Source organism: Muntiacus reevesi, chromosome 7 (genome assembly GCF_963930625.1).
Source record: "Muntiacus reevesi chromosome 7, mMunRee1.1, whole genome shotgun sequence".
In the NCBI taxonomy this organism is placed as follows: Eukaryota; Metazoa; Chordata; class Mammalia; order Artiodactyla; family Cervidae; genus Muntiacus; species Muntiacus reevesi.
The window spans coordinates 58,774,077-58,791,615 of NC_089255.1; the positions used below are offsets into that span (position 1 = coordinate 58,774,077).

At 38.8% G+C, this 17,539-nt stretch overlaps 1 protein-coding gene across 7 annotated transcripts in view; it reads right to left on the bottom strand.

Moving 5' to 3' along the window:
* Positions 1-565: 565 nt before the first annotated feature.
* Positions 566-17,539, bottom strand: part of GALK2 (galactokinase 2) — a 145,547-nt gene continuing 128,573 nt past the window's right edge. For 5 of the 7 annotated variants that reach the window (XM_065941839.1, XM_065941837.1, XM_065941841.1 and 2 more), the window contains 2 exons: positions 15,131-15,332; positions 568-7,417 (listed from right to left, as the gene is read on the bottom strand). In XM_065941839.1, coding sequence (XP_065797911.1) covers positions 7,210-7,417; positions 15,131-15,332 — 410 coding nt within the window. In that variant the 3' untranslated portion in view covers positions 568-7,209. Of the gene's footprint in view, positions 7,418-15,130; positions 15,333-17,539 lie in introns of all 7 variants that reach the window. The other 2 variants (XM_065941835.1, XM_065941836.1) reach the window with 2 other exon arrangements.

Sequence of the window (17,539 nt, forward strand, 5' to 3'; positions counted from 1 at the left end):
TACAAGGATAAGCCCTGGAGAACAGACAGGTTGTTTGCAGTAGAAGGAGTTCTTGGAGCACGGGTGGTGTGGAGGAAAGGCAGGGGTTCTTTGCTGAAATGTTTTCTTGGGGAAACAAGTTTTTTGTGCTTAACTAAAAATGATTACTCTTGGCCAGTTATAGTATTCTTATGTGCCAGGAAATAGCTTAATAAGGATGTCCATCAGTTTTTATGAGAACAAATTGGCAGGGTCCAATTCTTCTGCCTATGATGTCAAGGTCACTGCCTAGCTGTCTTATTGCTCTTAAAGGGGAGAAAGGATGAGCATCCTACCCTTTCAGTACCAGATGCTGTTCAGGAAACACATCAAAGAGAGGTAAACCCAAGAGTAGTCAGCCAAGTCCTATTCCATCCAGCAGGCAGGACAGAAGTCTGAGCTGGTACTTCCCCTGGGGCCCCATTCCTCTCCCACTGACACACACATGTGCATGTACACACACAGACACACATACAGAACCCTTAGGCTTCCTATTTTCAGTGGGAAGAACAGGGACGGGTACCTTGTAAGACAGTCTGTGTGGGAGCAGCAAGGTAGAGTGCAGATCATGCTTAGGTGACATGGATGATGCCTTTGGTGCATGTTTATAAGGGGAGGATGTGATGGGAAACTCCTCATACCAAAAGTCATGCATTGGGAGGGGATGCTGAAAAGTTTTGTAAGGAACTTTTACTCATGTGGAAGGCAGTAAATTGTTGATTTATTCTTTCTCAATGAGAATTGCCTGCATTATTTTAAAATTTTAACTCGAAATTTTGATTTTATAGAGAAAACCACGTAATTATTGAAGAAATAAAACTCCTAAGACAACGACAGGAAAAAGTTGACAAGGAATTTCATAGGTTTGTTTCTTATTCAACTTGTAGTGCTTAAAAAACATTTTAATCGAATAAATGTGTTATGTAAACCACAATGGGTTTAATATGTAACATTCATTAACTGGAATATCTGCTGAAGTTTTCTATTCAATAGTTCATCTGGATTAGCACTATTTTATCCATATAATCACTTACTCTGCTAATTTAATTAATTGCTAAACATCATCATCATCTCCTTTTATTCCACCAGGCATAGGACTTAAGCTGAGGGCCTTTTAAAGATCCATAACCAAGCCTTGCCCTACAGATGTGAACTATAGAAAAACAATCTATTTAGTTGGTCTCAGGCTAGTTCTTTGTCCCTCTTCTGCCCCTGCTGTTTCCCCTATACATACAAACATTGTACCCGCTGAAACAAAGAAAGTTGGGCACATGTGTTTATTTCATAAATGAGGGTGTTGGGACTAACCCATTTCTTCTTCCAGTATATCCACATAAGCAAGGATAAATGTCCAATGAGTACAGCACTTCAAATAAACCACAATTTTCTTCCAGTCATACTGCCATACTTCTGACTGCTATTTTGCAACTTGTAAACCCAATCTCCCAATCACATGAGAAAACTCAGCTCATTATTTTAAAAGCTTAGTTCACTTTTCACCAAAAATTTTATCACCCAGCTTTCACCTTCACAACACACAAATTATAAGATCTTATTCCCAGGTTCTCAAAAATCAGATCTATAGAGATAGGATTTCTCACCATTCAGGATATGCAGAAGAATGTAGACCAATTTTCAGAGCAACTCACAACAAGCACTCAAATATGTGTTATGCAATGGCACACTGCTGGAGAATGTGAAGGGAGAAATACTCAGATGAATATCTAACTCCAGTGAGCCTGTTAAATTTACAGGCAGAGTGTTCAAGTTTCTATCTGTAGTCTTCAAAAAAAGATACTCATGGAAAAGAAAGACAAAGATCGGAGATTAGGTAGTGGTGATGGTTGCAAAACTTTGCAAATATACTAAAACCCACTGAATTGTATACTTTAAAAGGATGGATTTTAGGGTATGAGATATATCATCAAAGCTGTTATTTAAAAATAAGAAAAGGGGAACTGTAAGTTAAAAGTGGGTTGAAGATGGATTGATTTTTAACAAAGTGAGATGAGCCAGTCTCAGAATGATTTGCAGTCAAGAAGACTCTAAGAGAATATTACTGAAAAAAAGGGCACCAGGGATATTTTGGAGTGTATTTAAATAGTGCTATGAAGAAGAGACCCAAAACAACCATAAGAGCCAGATTGAGAAAAGCAGGGAAGGAGAGCCCACGAGGGTAATAAACGAGGAGAAAACCCAGGCTGAGGAGATAAAATTGGCAGAGATAAAGTAGAGAATTGAGTGAGGGAGCATTATTTGTTAGTCAGAGAACACTAATGCAAGAGACCTCTAAGAACTAGCCTTACTGCATGCTCTCGGGGAACCCTAGACTAAATGCTAAAGAAACTTAGAGCAGGCCTTATAAAGGGTTGGCTAATCCAAACTTCATGCTTAAGCAAAGTGTGTTTGGAATTTTTAGAAAATTTTACTTCCTACAGATTTCACGGTATAATTTTTAAATGTTTCACTTGGAAAATGCCAGTGAAACTAATAGCCTTCTTCCCTTTTCATTTTTCTTTCTCTCACCTGTTTTTCTTCCTAATGTCTTTCCCTTTTCCCAAGTTCCTATCCTTACTTGCTTGGCCTGCCTCTGCTCCTGTCTTCATCCGTAATCTCTGGAAAGGTTCCTGCTGCCTCTTCAATTCAGTTATTTAGGTCCTTCATAAATATTTCTTGAATGGAGTAGTTGGTGGCCGAAATCATGATATAGATTCCTGGATCCCCAGCCTCAGTGAGCTTACAGTTTAGTAAGCACTCTCACCCTCCATCCTTTTTCATCTCTGTCTCCCCCGCCAAGATCTTTCCCAGCCCAGTTCCTCTTTCTCTTCCCTTCCCAGTGACTCATCCTACGATCTCCAGTGGGGCACAGTGAGCGGAGTCAGTTAAGGGAATACTGTGCGAACCCTCTCACTGAAGAGGGTGTTTCACTGCTGGGATGCAGTGTCACACAGTGATTACAATAGAGGGCTCTAGTCTCACTGCTTGGGTACAAATCCTCTATTACTTGCTAGCTAAAGGACTGTGGACAGGTCACTTAACCTATCTAAGACTCTTTCCTCATCTATAATACAGGATAATAGTAGAACTTACTTCCTAGGATTATTATCAGAGTAATTGAATTAATATATGCAAAGTGGTAGATGCTAGCATATTATAAACCCTGTAAATGTTGGCTCTTAGTTGGTGTCAGTATAAAAACAATTCGTTTGGTTACCAGTTGTCTTGTTTTCACGATTAGACTCCAAGCAAAGGCTACCAAGAAACCCTATGAAGTTAAGAATGATTTTGAGAATTTCCTCCATCAACTGGTAAGTTGTTTTTTGTGTTTTGGTTTTTTTTTTCTGAAAATAATTGAGAATTCTCTCTTTAGCTTCTCTTATGAAGACTGGAAAATACTTAATAAGAAATATATTATTTTCACATCCAGGTTACAGTAGCAGGATAGAATACATTCTTGTTATTTAATCATCCACATGTACATTTAGTATAATCTCTGTCTCATGATTTGTGACAAGTTCATTGCCACTCATCCCCATCTTTGCTTCTGACCAGAAGCATTTTATACAACTGAAAACCTCCAAATGCAGTCAGAATTTCAAACTAATAGAAAATTATTGGTGTTTGAAATCATATTTTATTTCCCAGTAATAATTCAACAAAAATATATTGGATTCCTATGTTAGATGAATGACCCTTGCCTTCAATTAACAGGAACATAGGAAATGATAAGGCTTTAAATAGGACTCAAGTATAAGAAGGAAAGAAAAGGAAGGAATTTTCTTTGTTCCCTTCCCTTCTCCTCCTCCTTAACTTACAGGCAATCCTGTTAAACCTAAAGGTCCTTCTTCCCTTCCAACAAGAAAGAACATGGAGAGAATAGAGTACAATAAATCTGGAGGTTGGACATTCTGAGGTCAAGAGTAAGAGAGAGCTTTTCATTTTCAGCGTGCCAGGCTTCCATGCAAAAAATCTAGAGCAATCCTCATTGGCTACTGCTGTAATGTCAAAAACAGATCAAAGAATCTAACCAAAGTCCTATGAACCAGAAGGTAACAAAGGAGTACGTGCATGCTAAGTTGCTTCAGTAGTGTCTAACTCTTTGCAACCCTATGGACTGTAGCCCTCCAGGCTCCTCTGTTCATGGGAGTCTCCAGGCAAAAATACTGGAGTGGATTGCCCTGCCCTCCTCTAGGGGCTCTTCCTGACCTAGGGATCTAACCTGAGTCTCTTGCATCTCCTGCACTGTTGGGGTGTTAAATATTAAACAAATAGAACAATTCTCCCACAGACAAAAAATTATTCCTCCCATTATCTCATGATCTCTCTTTACTACTGCTAGAGACACAGGTACAGAGAAATAATTATTTAGTATAAGAAAATTGTGGAAGTAAGCTGGTAAAGGACAAATGACCTCAGCTGGTGAACAGTAAATGGCTCGAGTATTAGGGAAACTATATGAGCTGTGGAAAGCATAGCACACTGGAGAGTCTGTGCCTCAGCTAAACACAGCCACTACTTCCTCACGTGTAGGTCACTGTGACTCTGCAGGAATGAAGACCAAAGCGCTATCAGATCTTTTACCATTTGCAATCCAGCTGCTGCTGCTATTGCTGCTATGTCACTTCAGTCTTTCTGACTCTGTGAGACCCCACAGATGGCAGCCCACCAGGCTCCTCTGTCTCTGGGATTCTCCAGGCAAGAATACTGGAATGGGTTGCCATTTCCTTCTCCAACGCATGCATTCATGCTAAGTCGCTTCAGTCGTGTCCGACTCTGTGCAACCCTATGGACAGCGGCCCACAAGGCTCCTCTGTCCACGGGATTCTCCAGGCAAGAATACTGGAGTGGGCCAGATTCTTCTGTAAAATTCCTGTTTAGGACTCGAGTTTTTAAATACCCTGGAGGTCAAACTATATAAATCTGTAGATCAGACACAGCCTGTGGGCTGCTGGTTTGCAACACCTGCTCTACCTGCTGAACACGGAGCCCTTCAAAATCTGGTTCCAACCAATATCACCGATCTTATTCTGCACTACATCCATCCCAAGGCAAACCCTTCACTCCCACCAAGTCTTCTGAATATACAGTGCTTATCCATAATCATATACTTTGATCATCTGCATTGCCTATTCCCCAGCTTTCAAATTCTATTCATCCTTAAAGAAAGAAAGAAAGTCTTCCCTCCTGGCTTCCCTTCCCTTGGGCTTCCCTGGTGGCTCAGAGGGTAGAGAGTCTGCCAAGACCCAGGTTCGATCCCTGGGTCGGGAAGATCTCCTGGAGAAGGAAATGGCAACCCACTCCAGTATTCTTGCCTGGAGAATCCCTATGGACAGAGGAGCCTGGCGGGCTACAGTCCACACAGACCCAAAAAGTTGTTCACGACTGAGGGACTTAACTTTCTTGAGCCCTCCCCTTTCCACAAATGAGTTCAATATCTTTCATAATTTCTAGAATAACACCAGGTGATGGTTTCATTGGAAAAATAGTTATCTTGAAGAAAACTACGGGAGTAGATTCAAACTTAGAATGGCTATGTTCTCCAAAGCAGACTGTGCACAAGAAATGTTTTCTTACCTATTTTGTAAAGAAGGTTTCTCATGTGAAAAATTTAAATAGAATAGCAAAGCAAAAGCAAGTGCATTTTTTACAATAATTCAGGTATCTTCAAGGAATTATATATCAATCAACCACAGATCTCCTGTGGAAAAATGGAAAATTATTAAAGGATTATAATTTTTAAATCAATTTTTAAAATGCAAGCAAATTTGACTTAAGTTTTATCAAGTATTTACCTTTCTGCTAAGAATAAAAATGTACCAAAATTTATTTTAGAATAGAATAATGGATTTCCTAGCGCTTGTATATGCCTGCTGTTCTTTGAGAAATGTTACAACCAATTTTGTCTCAGCCTCTCTGAAACTGAGATTTAAGAAGATGTGCAATATTTGAGCAAAGTCAAGCTGAGGATAACAGAAAATTATGACAAACTTCTGGATAATTTATGCCAGATAACTACTGTCCCTCAATTATCTGACTATGCCAACAAAATGCTTTTTGGTCTAAATTGTGATATAATTCAGGGAGGCCTTCCTGTAGTCTATCTGGGGGATAGCCACTCATTAACCATAACCATGAGGCCAAACTTTCTGCCCATTTTGATAAACAGGCATCTACCGACAACCCTACCCAATCCCAGAACCCACTCTTAGCTTTTTCATGCCTCACCTGCATGCCTCACACCTGCCCTACATTGGTTCACATATACAAACAAGCCTTGCTAGACATACAGTGAAGGATGCAAGGCACAGATGGATTTTCCTAGAATAGTAAACCTGCATCCTGGACTAGAGAGCCATTTTTAAAAAGGTAGGATAGAGTGGGAATAAAGTAAATTCCATGAATAAATTGAATTATCTGAATTAATATTTGGATGATTCTCTATTTCCATGTGCACAGAGATTAAAAACTTGAAGTTTTTTTTTTTTTAATCTAAAGTTTCTCTACTATGATAGAGAAAGCTCAGGCCAAAAGAATTGAAAGTAATTGTTTATATGATATCAAATGGTTAAAAAAATTAAATCAGCCTGGGATTTTCTTCCTGAATCCAGTTTTTGAAAACAATTTAAGTGATTCCCCCTCAAGTTGATAACTGGGAGAATCTCACTTTCAAGTATACAACATCCAGAAAAATCTGTGAATCCTTAATAGTGTATTATTTTAATAGCGTTTTGAAGCTCTAACTGAGAGAGAATTTCTGGCATCACTGTCGTCATCATCATCATCAACAGAAGACTACAACCCTGAGGAAGAAGAAAGTCAGGAGAAATCAGAAGTAAACTGTATTTAAGAATGTATGTTTAATTCAGGTACAATTCATGAGGTACCAGTATTGATGGTCTTTTAACCATGTGTCTTTAAAAATCTTTAAATCAATAAATCTAAGTAAATTATCTTAAGAGATCTCTATCCAAGCATAATTTTCACCTTTATTGGTAGAAAACATATTTCAGGTGGAAAAATCATCTTTATGAAGCATAGGGAGCTTTAAACCATTTCTTTGGAAATATATCTTGATAATAGCAACCATTTCTTCATAATACAAAACAGAAGGAGGATTAATTTACTGTGGCATAAGAAGTCCTGCCAGTCCCTAAATGCTCTAAATCATTTCTTGGAGATTTTTTACATTGTTTAGGCCTCAAGGAAAACCAAAGCTCCTCCTCCAGGTTTGGTAGCAAACAAACTCTGCTTCTCCGGCGCTAAGCTTCGGTTGCTCCTCTGGTAATAGGCTTCGTGCACATTTGCCAGGAAGCTGGACAGCTTGTCAACAGGTACTATTGAAACTGTGCAGCCTCCCCATCCTGCTCCAGTAAGTCGTGATCCTTGAGCCCCAAATTTCCTAAAACAATGAGAAAAAAAATTAGAACTTGCAAATGAAAATGAGAGTTGATTTTCCTGGTGCTTCAGAACACTCTAAGAACTATGGTGAGATTATGTGGTATGCTTTGTTTTATGGGTTTTTGTGGGTTTTTTTTTTTTTTCAGTATTGTCAAATATTTTAGGACATTACAAAATTTGTACTATCGTCAGAAGGTGATTTGAAATTTAATTGTATCTAAAACTAGCCCCAAGTTTTGGCTCTTTAGTAAAAGTCAGTAGTACTCCTGTTTCATGAGAGCTGACAATAACCCCTGTAGTCTTGATTCCATAAAGCCAGCATTTGAAGAGTTATAGAACAAGTCTTCAGGTGATCAAGAAGAGGGAGTAAAAAGAAAACAGGTAGTACATATAATCAACGGTATGAATCAGAAGGTTGCTCTTTAAGAGGGCAAATCAAAATTTAAAATTCAAGTCTTATACGTACAAGCGAGAGCTTCCTCTGGTGGCTATTTAAGCTGCATTCAATCACCTAGAACAGATAGCCTAGATTTGTGCTAAATGAATTTATCAACAAAGAATGCTACTAAACTCTAAGTTAGTTTACCTGCTAATCTCTAAAGGGAAATTATGCAGACCTTTCCACAAGAGGGTAGTGGTTCAGCAGGTCCATCCCCATTTCCCCTGTGCCTTCAGGAGCTGGTTCTGATGACTGGACTCAGAATTTCTCATCTGACAAAATGTGTGGTTGAGATGGAAATGACTATATAAGCCTCCGTGCAGAAAGATGTAATTTTAGTCACCATCAACCAGGCACAGTTTCAAACCTAAGATTTATACTAAAGTGAAAGGCCCTACACAAGGACAAAGATCACTTATCTTTAAAAGATGCAATTTATCCTGACAAGAACAGTTCACATGTGCTTCCAAATTCGTCCTAATAAAATTTACTCCAAATTCATAGCAGATTAAGAATTTCATAATTTAGCACAATTCTGTCCCTTTTTTCCATCTAAATGAGCTACTTTATTTCCTGGAAAATATCAATAGAATATTACCCCTATTCTAGGACATGAGAATTGTTGCACATCAGTAATTCATTTTCCCCTCAATGATTCTCTCAGCTGATTTCTTTTCATCATCTGTTATATTCATTAAAATATGTTTTTCTTATGAAAGTAGATGTCTAGAGAAGAAAACAAAAATGCTTGCAAGCAAATAGATTATTCATCTCCTCCTGCCCCTCAAACATTCAATTTATGGCCCAGTAGGTAAATGGAGGCTAAACTGAAAAGTTTCACTTACCCTGAGATTCTAGTATTACCTTGAGTCCCTAGGCTGGCAAGGGGCTAGTTTGCAATTTGGTGGAATTAAAAAAAAAAGTGGTCACACAGCCATATCAAACTCTCTCGTGAAATATGCTGAGAAAAACAGAGGTGTCACTGAAGTATCTCTGAAAGACACTAAAATCCAAGCATCAAAGCCAGCATGGTATGGTTTAGAGAACAGTATGCCCTCCTATTTGATTTTCTAAGACCCAAACTATGCCATTTTTCTGGACTCAAGTCAACCAAGACTTTTATGGTCTTCAGTGAACTTCTAGGCATATTTTCTTACACTTTCTCATTTGAACAGTTTTTGAAAACTGGTCTCAAAATTGAATCTAAAGCAAACTGAAAGTGTTTCTAACTGGCTGCAAAACCCATAGGAATTGTGCCAGAGGGCCTATTTTCCTGACTCTCCTGCCAGTTTCCAGAGGGCAGACACTAGAAGTCTTTCTAGGTAAATCATTCACTTTTAAGTCTCCAGAACTGCTCTGTCACCACCCTGCCTGCTACAAATGAAAATGAACTGGATTGCATCAACCACATGGTCTGAAATCATCAGGGCTCAAATTTCCTCAGTAGAGAACAGTAAGTGCTATCATAAACAGCCCTCAGCCCCTGAGTCAGTGGCACTTGTAATCACAAACCAGGTGCTGCCCCAACAGCTAATCAGCAGCCTGCCCAGCTATACACACTCACAAAGGCAGCGAGATCCTGCCTGCAATGTGCGCTGCTGGAATGTGGCCATAGAAACTGTGTGAGAGAGCCAGAGTTAGGAAACCAATAAGCTTTAAATCAAGAAAAAAGTAGGTGAGCTAAGGGTGTTAAGTGAACTTTTCACAACTGCATTTTTTTTCTGGGAAACTAGTGAGACATTAAAAATACAGCTCCTGAGCTATGGCACATCAGAGAAGCAATACAAATACTAGGAAAACCAAACCCCTAAAATCCCAAATATCACTTTGATGATTGTGGTCAGTTGATTGGGACTAACATGGAAGGTTTAGTCAAAACAACAAGCAGCCTCAGCCTTATAAGGCATGATCTACAAAACAAAGACTAGGGCAGATACCGATTATAAGGAATGTTCCCTTTGATCCCTTTTATCACTGAAAATTGTACTCCTATAACCAGCTTTCCAGACACCTCAGTATAGCCTGAATAAAATTTCCTAGTTTTAAAAATGAACTGAGTTGACCATAAAGCACTGACTAAAGTAAGGCATGGATCAAAGGTGTCCTTGAGGGAGGAGGTGGGGAGAGATCCAGTAAGTTCCAACTTTGCCACAAATTGCAGAGGGAAAGCAAGGAATTGTCCCTTGTATTTTAATTCAATTTTATTTCAAGACATATATTGATATATAAATAGATATTAAGTTATTTCAGAAAAATCTTGAATTTAGGGACAGGTTATTATCTATCTCTCTAATTCCAGCCCAGCCTAATTCCAGGCATTTGGTAGTTTCTAATAATTAATGTTAAAAACTTCAATTATGTGAAACAAAGTAAAATAATAAAGGAAAATGATGATGCTTGCCCAATTATAAAATAACTAAAATAAACAAAATGTAAATTGTAAGAAATGGTTAAATTTTAAACATATTGAGTAAAATAAAACAATTTGAGACAATTATATGTGTATTTTATATATATACACACATATATATCTCATCATTAATGTACTCTTTTTCTGGAAAGACTTCTAGCTTCTGCTTTAAGAGTATAATTTTCTGAGTAGAATCTTGGGAAAACACAGCTTCTAGAACAATTTCTATGATTTTTATTAGAAACACTTTCAGATTGCTTTTGATTCAAGAAACCATAGACTTCAAACAGTGTTCAAATGAGAAAGTATAAGAAAATATAACCACATATCCATTTTATAAATTTAAGCCACGAAGGTCACTGAAGGCCAGTTGGTTTGTCCTGCAAATGGCATACATATTGGGGGAGGGGAGTGTAGAATCAGGGGGACAATAAATGGAGGACAGAAACTCAGAGAGAAGTGAGCCCCTAAGGCAGTTGAACGGCTCTCTTCCTTTTTCTTGACAGTGTTCAGATTAGCCCATAAGATCATGCGGAAAAGAGCACACACAGGTGGATTTACACTTCATTCTTCCCTACTCCCACCTGCTTAGGAAAATGGCTGCAAGAAGCTAAGCTGCACAGCCAGCCATGGAAGAAAGTTGTGGGAAGACTTCTGAGGAAGCCCGCAAATGAACTTCTGTAACCTTTGTTGGTCTTTTAAAACTTGTTATTTATCTTCCTTAGTAGCTTGGGCAATAACACCTCAGTGAGTCCTAATTTCAACAAGTGTCAAGATGGAAGTAAAGGCATTAACTATTTTTTAAGTATTATATAACCAGGGAAACCAATAAAGAATGAGCAGTCTCATATATAACTGACTTATTTCAAAATTGTTTTATGTTCCTCAAGAAATCCCATTTTCTTAAAATTTACATTTAGTTCAATTAAAAGAATCATTTTATAATTGGGCAAGCTTCATCTATTTTCTTCATTATTTCATATAATTGAGGTTTTCTAATTTAATTAGAAAAATAAACCATCTAACTGAATAAGTATAATTTCCTTCTCCCTCCCTGGTCCTTTCTTTGGATTTTAAATTGATTTTCTCTTGAAAAGCAGTAAAAGGCTCAGCTGAAACAAATTCAAGCATCTGTGATCTTTTCTATCCTTTTTCCCCCGCTTCTCTCCACTTGAGTCATAAAGATGTCCTATAGACGAGCTACCTAGAGCCACCTAGCTCAGATCATATTAAGATTTGTAGATAGTGCCAAGTATTCTACATATCAAATCCTTCATTCACTCAATCAGTCAGTTGTCTTTTCAAGCAAATAGTTTCCAAGCAAGCCTTCAGAAAAACAGAATTTTAAGTGCCACAAGTGGACCAGGGAAGGTGATCTAAAGAGAATCTTTGGCAGTGCTCCTGCTCAACTTCAGCTTCCCTCTTACCTCTTCTGATCACCACAAGGCAACCAATCTTAGTCACAACTTGCCCGTTGGTGTTAACTTTTTTTAAGGAGACAGGGAATTATGGAGGTGGTGGTGGTTCTTACACAAAACAGAACTCTACCAGACGATGACTTTATGGTACCAGTGGCCCATAACAGGCCTTGCCAGGTCCTTCCCAGCTCATCCCACACTTGCTTGCCTACTAAGATAGTCATAAAGCTGCAGAAGGAACCAGGGCTTAAGAATGTTGCCATTTTAATTTGAATTTTTTTCATTTACCATTTACTACTCTTCTACTGCCTTTCTCTCCTGTTTTAACCATTCTGTTTTACCACTATCTTGCATTCTTCTGCATTCCTCCCTTTTCCCCTCATACATCCACATAAAGGAAAGTGCCAGAGCTTTTGAAAATGGAGTTTAGACTACAGTTTCCTGTAGGACACAAATAGCCCTATGAAAAGTATGTGCTGACTTAGGAAGTCATGGCATTAATGACTACATCTACTTAATTCTCCCAGAGTATCCTCCTCTGAGGTGGCTCTGCTACTCAAGACCTTTAGTGACTAGCAATCAACTGGCATATTTGGAGAATATCACCTGCTGCCCACAGTGACAGCGAAGAGAAAATTATTTATGAAGCTAAGAGGCCAGGCAACTATTTTAGCCAATATTTCCAACATGCCAAAAGATAATCTTTCAATATGGAAAATTCAGTCCAAACAGTCCATATAGAACAAGAAGTAATTTCGATACTTAACAACTCCAAACAAAACAACCATAAAAAAGGGAGTGAGCTACTTAAACCAGACCCAACTGAAAATCAATACAGCAGATGAAAATGGTTTAGACAGAGACAGTTTAGCTGCCATTAAGAAAAGGAGTTTCCAAAAACAAATAAATGAAAAAGCAAAAGGCATGTTCTTCCGAACCCTTTTAAAACACAGCCACTAAATCTTCCACTAGAAGCCCATTTTCAAAATATATATATAGATCTATAGACTGCTAGAACAGAAAAACATATTGGAGATCATAAAGCAAGGGGACAGTTCAAAGTCACAAAGCTCAGAATGAAACAAGGCAGAGCTAGAACGCATCCTTCCTAAATTCCAGCCCAGTTTTCATCCTCCTCCACACATTGCCCTTCCCTGCTCAGCATGGCTTTGCTCCATGTTCAAATACTGCAACCTATAGAAAACCAGAGCCTCCATCATTAAAATTTTAATAAAGGAAAACAGGTTAAAATAAAGTCCCTCATTCAAATACATCTCAGCCTCCCTGGTGGCTCAGATGGTAGAGAATCTGCCTCCAATGTGGGAGACCCAGGTTCAATCCCTGGGTTAGGAAGATCCCCTGGAGAAGGGAATGATAATACACTCCAGTATTCTTGTCTGGAAAATCCCATGGACAGAGGATCCTGGAGGCCGGGCTACAGTCCATGGGGTCACAAAGAGTCATACGTGACTGACTAACACTTTCACTTTCAGTATAACCCAAGGAGAGAGAAACAGGTGTGGCAAAAAAAAAAAAAAAAAGAAAAGAAAAGAAAACCCCTGGATGAGGAGCTAGGCTTTCCTACTGACTCATTATGTTACCTTGTTCCAATCTCTTAACCCTCTTAGAACTCTCTTGGATCTCTAAGGCCTCTTCCTGCTTTCATATCTTATGGAACTAGAAGATCATTCTGACCCAGAAATGTGAAGCCTGGCCCCCCAAAATATGGTTTTCACAGAAACAAGGAAATTTTCTCTGGTCAAAAACCCAGAAGTCATCTTGATTCCTCACTTTCACCCATATAGCAATCTTCTTGACTCTTCCTTCAAGGCACATCTGGCATAAAATCAATTCACACTTCCATTGCCACCTTTTTCTACTCAGAGTCCTTCCAGTGGCCAACAAGCTTCAGTGGTATGACTTCCCATGACCTCTCCTACTTCATCACCTGCTACCCTCTCCTCCTATACGCCCTCCATGTGTACTGTTCCTCACATGTGGTAGTCACTGTTCTCATTTCTTCACTTCCTTCAGGTCTTTGCCCAACTATCTCTTCAGAGAGGCCTTCTTCAGCCAGTCAATATAAAGACTACCCACCCACCCCTAGGACTCTCCAGCTTTTCTATTTTTTTATAACACTTAGCAGTCCCACTCTATTTTTAGTTGTCATTTCCCTCTTTACCCATGTGAATGTATGCTGCATAAAGAGCTGGTTGACCATGCCAGAACAAGAAAGTCCATTTGAGAATTCCAGGAGGCTGGCAAATACCTCTCCACTGCTTTTCAGATGGGATTCAAACTATCCTACTACCTTCTTAGCAAAGATGCTTTTGCCTAATTTATGCGGAAATCATTCCACTTCCTGTTATTTCCAGAACTGAACAATATCTGCTCTTGATAGTTTCAGAAAAGAATACTGACAACGAAACAAGCTCTGAAAGCCTTTTTGGCAGATAGTGAGGAAACACTGACAGAGTGATTTTCAGCAAGGTTGTGTTCAGATCTCTCAAGTTGGGTTACACATGCCATCTGCGATCACTGGAGCTACTTGGTTTAAACTTTTCAGGCTGGGAGTGTGGCAATGAGTGAGGCAAGCCGCAGGCGCCAAGTGGTTAATTATATTTTCATTGCTAATTGCAGGCAGTTCTCTATGATGATTTTCTCACAATGGAAAGAACATCAATCCATTTGAGAGTTCTCCCATTTTCCCTTTCAGTCCTCCAAGGTCAGTGAGTTCCCTTCTGGGTAAAGGAACCATTCTACTCTATTATCCCCATTCTCCAGCAATTATAAGGATGCTGTTTTCAAGCTTTATGAAAGAGTTTCCCTCTTTACATTTGTGTTTCAACTGTCCATTCATAAACTGGGCTCTCTTCAATCCTTTTCCCCATATTGTCTAACCTAAACCTGGAAAACAGGAAATGCTGCCTCTGAGTAATTCCTACAGCATCCTCTCCCCTGATACACTTCTGTTAGGCTTGAGGTCCTCTTTCCTTTCTCTCTCCTCTTTTGAATAAAACTGTTAAACTTAGGACACCAAACAGGAGATGCTGGTAGAGCTGCAGTGTAGTGGAAACGATTGCTTAAAATACCATGAGAAAGTAACAACAGGGTCTGTGTCTGAGAAAATCTCCCTGAAACATCATCCAAAAATGGAAAAGTCTTTTTTTATGATGTTGTGAAGGACTGACTCCAAACCTGGAACCTCATAAAGCCATGGAGTTGAGTCTCCAATCTTTTATCTTACAGATTTTCAGGAGGGAACAAGTCTAGCTGTATGTCACAGACAAACTCTCTGATACAAAGGGGGAAGGATCTTCCTTCACTGAGAAGATTACAAAAATGCTGCTTTCTTCCATTAAACAGTTTCCCTGGTGGCATCCCGCTTTTTTCCCCATTAAACAGTTTCCCTGGTAGCATCCCACTACACTGCTCTTTCAGCCTCACCGACAGATGTCCACCAGCTGGTCCAGCTCAGGGCAGCTACACTCGTACATGTCCCGGCAGCTCATGTGGCTCTGGTTCATTAACTCCCCCAGCAGCTGGACCATGTTGTCAGGTGTTTCTTCACATATCTTCTTAAACTGGAGCACTCTCGCAGCCTCACTGTACACGTGCTTTGCCCGCTGGTAGAGTTTGAAGGTGAGCACTTAGGAAGGAAGATTGTGGTGGACAGAGTTAGAAATAGTTACTGGCCAGAAAAAAAAAAATTTTTATTTCAAAAGAAAAAAAGAGTTACTGGATAATTCAGTGCAAAGAAAAATACAGTTATTGAGAACTTCCATTTCTGTCTTTATTATTAATACCTTAGATCTTAAATAGGTCTTTCTGAAAGATTTCCTTATAGTCTAAATTACTCTCTTTTCAAGTTAACTTTAAGGCCACACATCTAGAAAGTGGCAGAGCAGAACAAGTCATGACGTCTTACACATTCTTTCCACTCTGATCCACCAGAAAGAAGCCCTGAAAATGCTTATGCTAGAACTTTTAATAAAAATGTTTCTTAGAGATAAGCACAATTACTTCTGTATGTGTGTGTATAAAAAACACATGTATATATGTGTATATTCTGTAGCATTAGTTATCACAGCAGAATGAATCCACATTGCTAACAACAGAATTATGCTTTTTTAAAATTATGCTACATCTATTAAAAATATTATGCTATACTATTGCTACTAAAGCATCTATTACTCTATGGGAAATTGTTCATTATTAAGTGAAAACATAAAATATAAAACTGTACATTTTAATTTTTAAAAATTATAAGAAAGCACCAAAATGATAACAGACATCATCTCTGTGGTACATTGTAGATGGCTTTATTTTCTTCTTGACGTATTTCTGTGCCTTCCAGATTATCTGGAATGACTCTTACATCAGTTATAGAAACATATCCTATTGCAATGACTGTGTTTATAGTACTCATATGTTCCTTTGAATAACAATCAAAACCTTCTTACCATTTTCACCCATGCTGAACAGTGGCTGAGTGAGTGTGGTGCCTCTGGGAAAAACTTGAAAAATACATGGAGGCTAATCTGCCTGTCCTGCTGGAAGGAGCCTGGGCTAAGAATCCAAAGGTCTGTCATATCTTCTCAGCCATGTGACAACTCACTGTACTCAAGTCGCTATTTCTATAGAGTTTTATTTCCCCATCTTCAAAATGAAGTTGAAAATTATTTCTCAGGATCCTTTCAGCTCTAACATTTTATGATTCTATGAAGAACTCCCTCCAAACATTCCCCTCATATTGTTATATTTTGAGAAGAGGATGATAATTGTTCTACTCTCTGCCCTTATCTACTCTGCTGTCTGCCCTAGGAGGCTGACTTGGATGGACTACACCAGTGGGCTCCCTTGCCTTTAGATTAGAAAAAGGGAGAAGATCAATGAGAGGTGGGAGGGAAGAGAGTGAAGTTGTAGGATCTCTCCCTGTCCTTGCAGAGCCACCTGATGCTGGCCCTGTCCCCTCAACTGAGGGACACTGAACATACTTTCAAGGTAGCCGTTTCTACATGATTCTATCTTCCAGGGTCTGCCTCCAGGTTCCTCTCCCCTAGAATATTACTCCTTTTTCAGTAGTGCTTTTATAATTTTATATTAAAAAATACCAAATGCATGACAACATACTTAAGAACCAACAAATTATATTAAAGCTTTAGGTTACATTTTTTCCCCTCCATAGTACCACCCTCATAACTCATATACTTATCATATACTTTCCATAGTAATTGTCTCCACAAAGTTTGCCAACTCCTGAAGACAGAAACCAGGTCTTCTGGTTCATGCATTTGATAGTCTGCAACCTTGTACTCCATAGAACCTTCACCAGTGCCTTACGTGACAAGTGCACAATGGGTGTTCACTGTTGAACATTCAGAAGGATGATTTAATTCCAGTTCAAAATCAAGACACCTCCATTTAGACATTGTTATTAAAAAAAAAAAAAAGTGCAGTGCCAGTACTCACAGATTACTAAAAATGTAGAAGTTGAGGAAAGGGGACAGCCAGATTCCCCTTGGTATTGGACCTACAACTACTGACACTACATAGGATGAAAAATAAGACAAAAAATGAACTTACAAGTTGAATGTAGGTGGGGATAAAAATACAACAACATGTTCTGCTCCACCAGTAGCTAGGTCATGTGACTCAGTGCACACTGCAGTGTGAATCTGTTATTTCCATCAATAGGTTCAATGGAAATAGGAATATTACATATTACTGGGAATTGTTATATATTAAAATATATTATTTTAGGGTCTAGGTATCAAAATATATTAAGGTAAGAAAGTCTTAACAATACCCAATACTGGCACACAGCATCTGTGACAAAGCTGTCTGAAGAAAAAG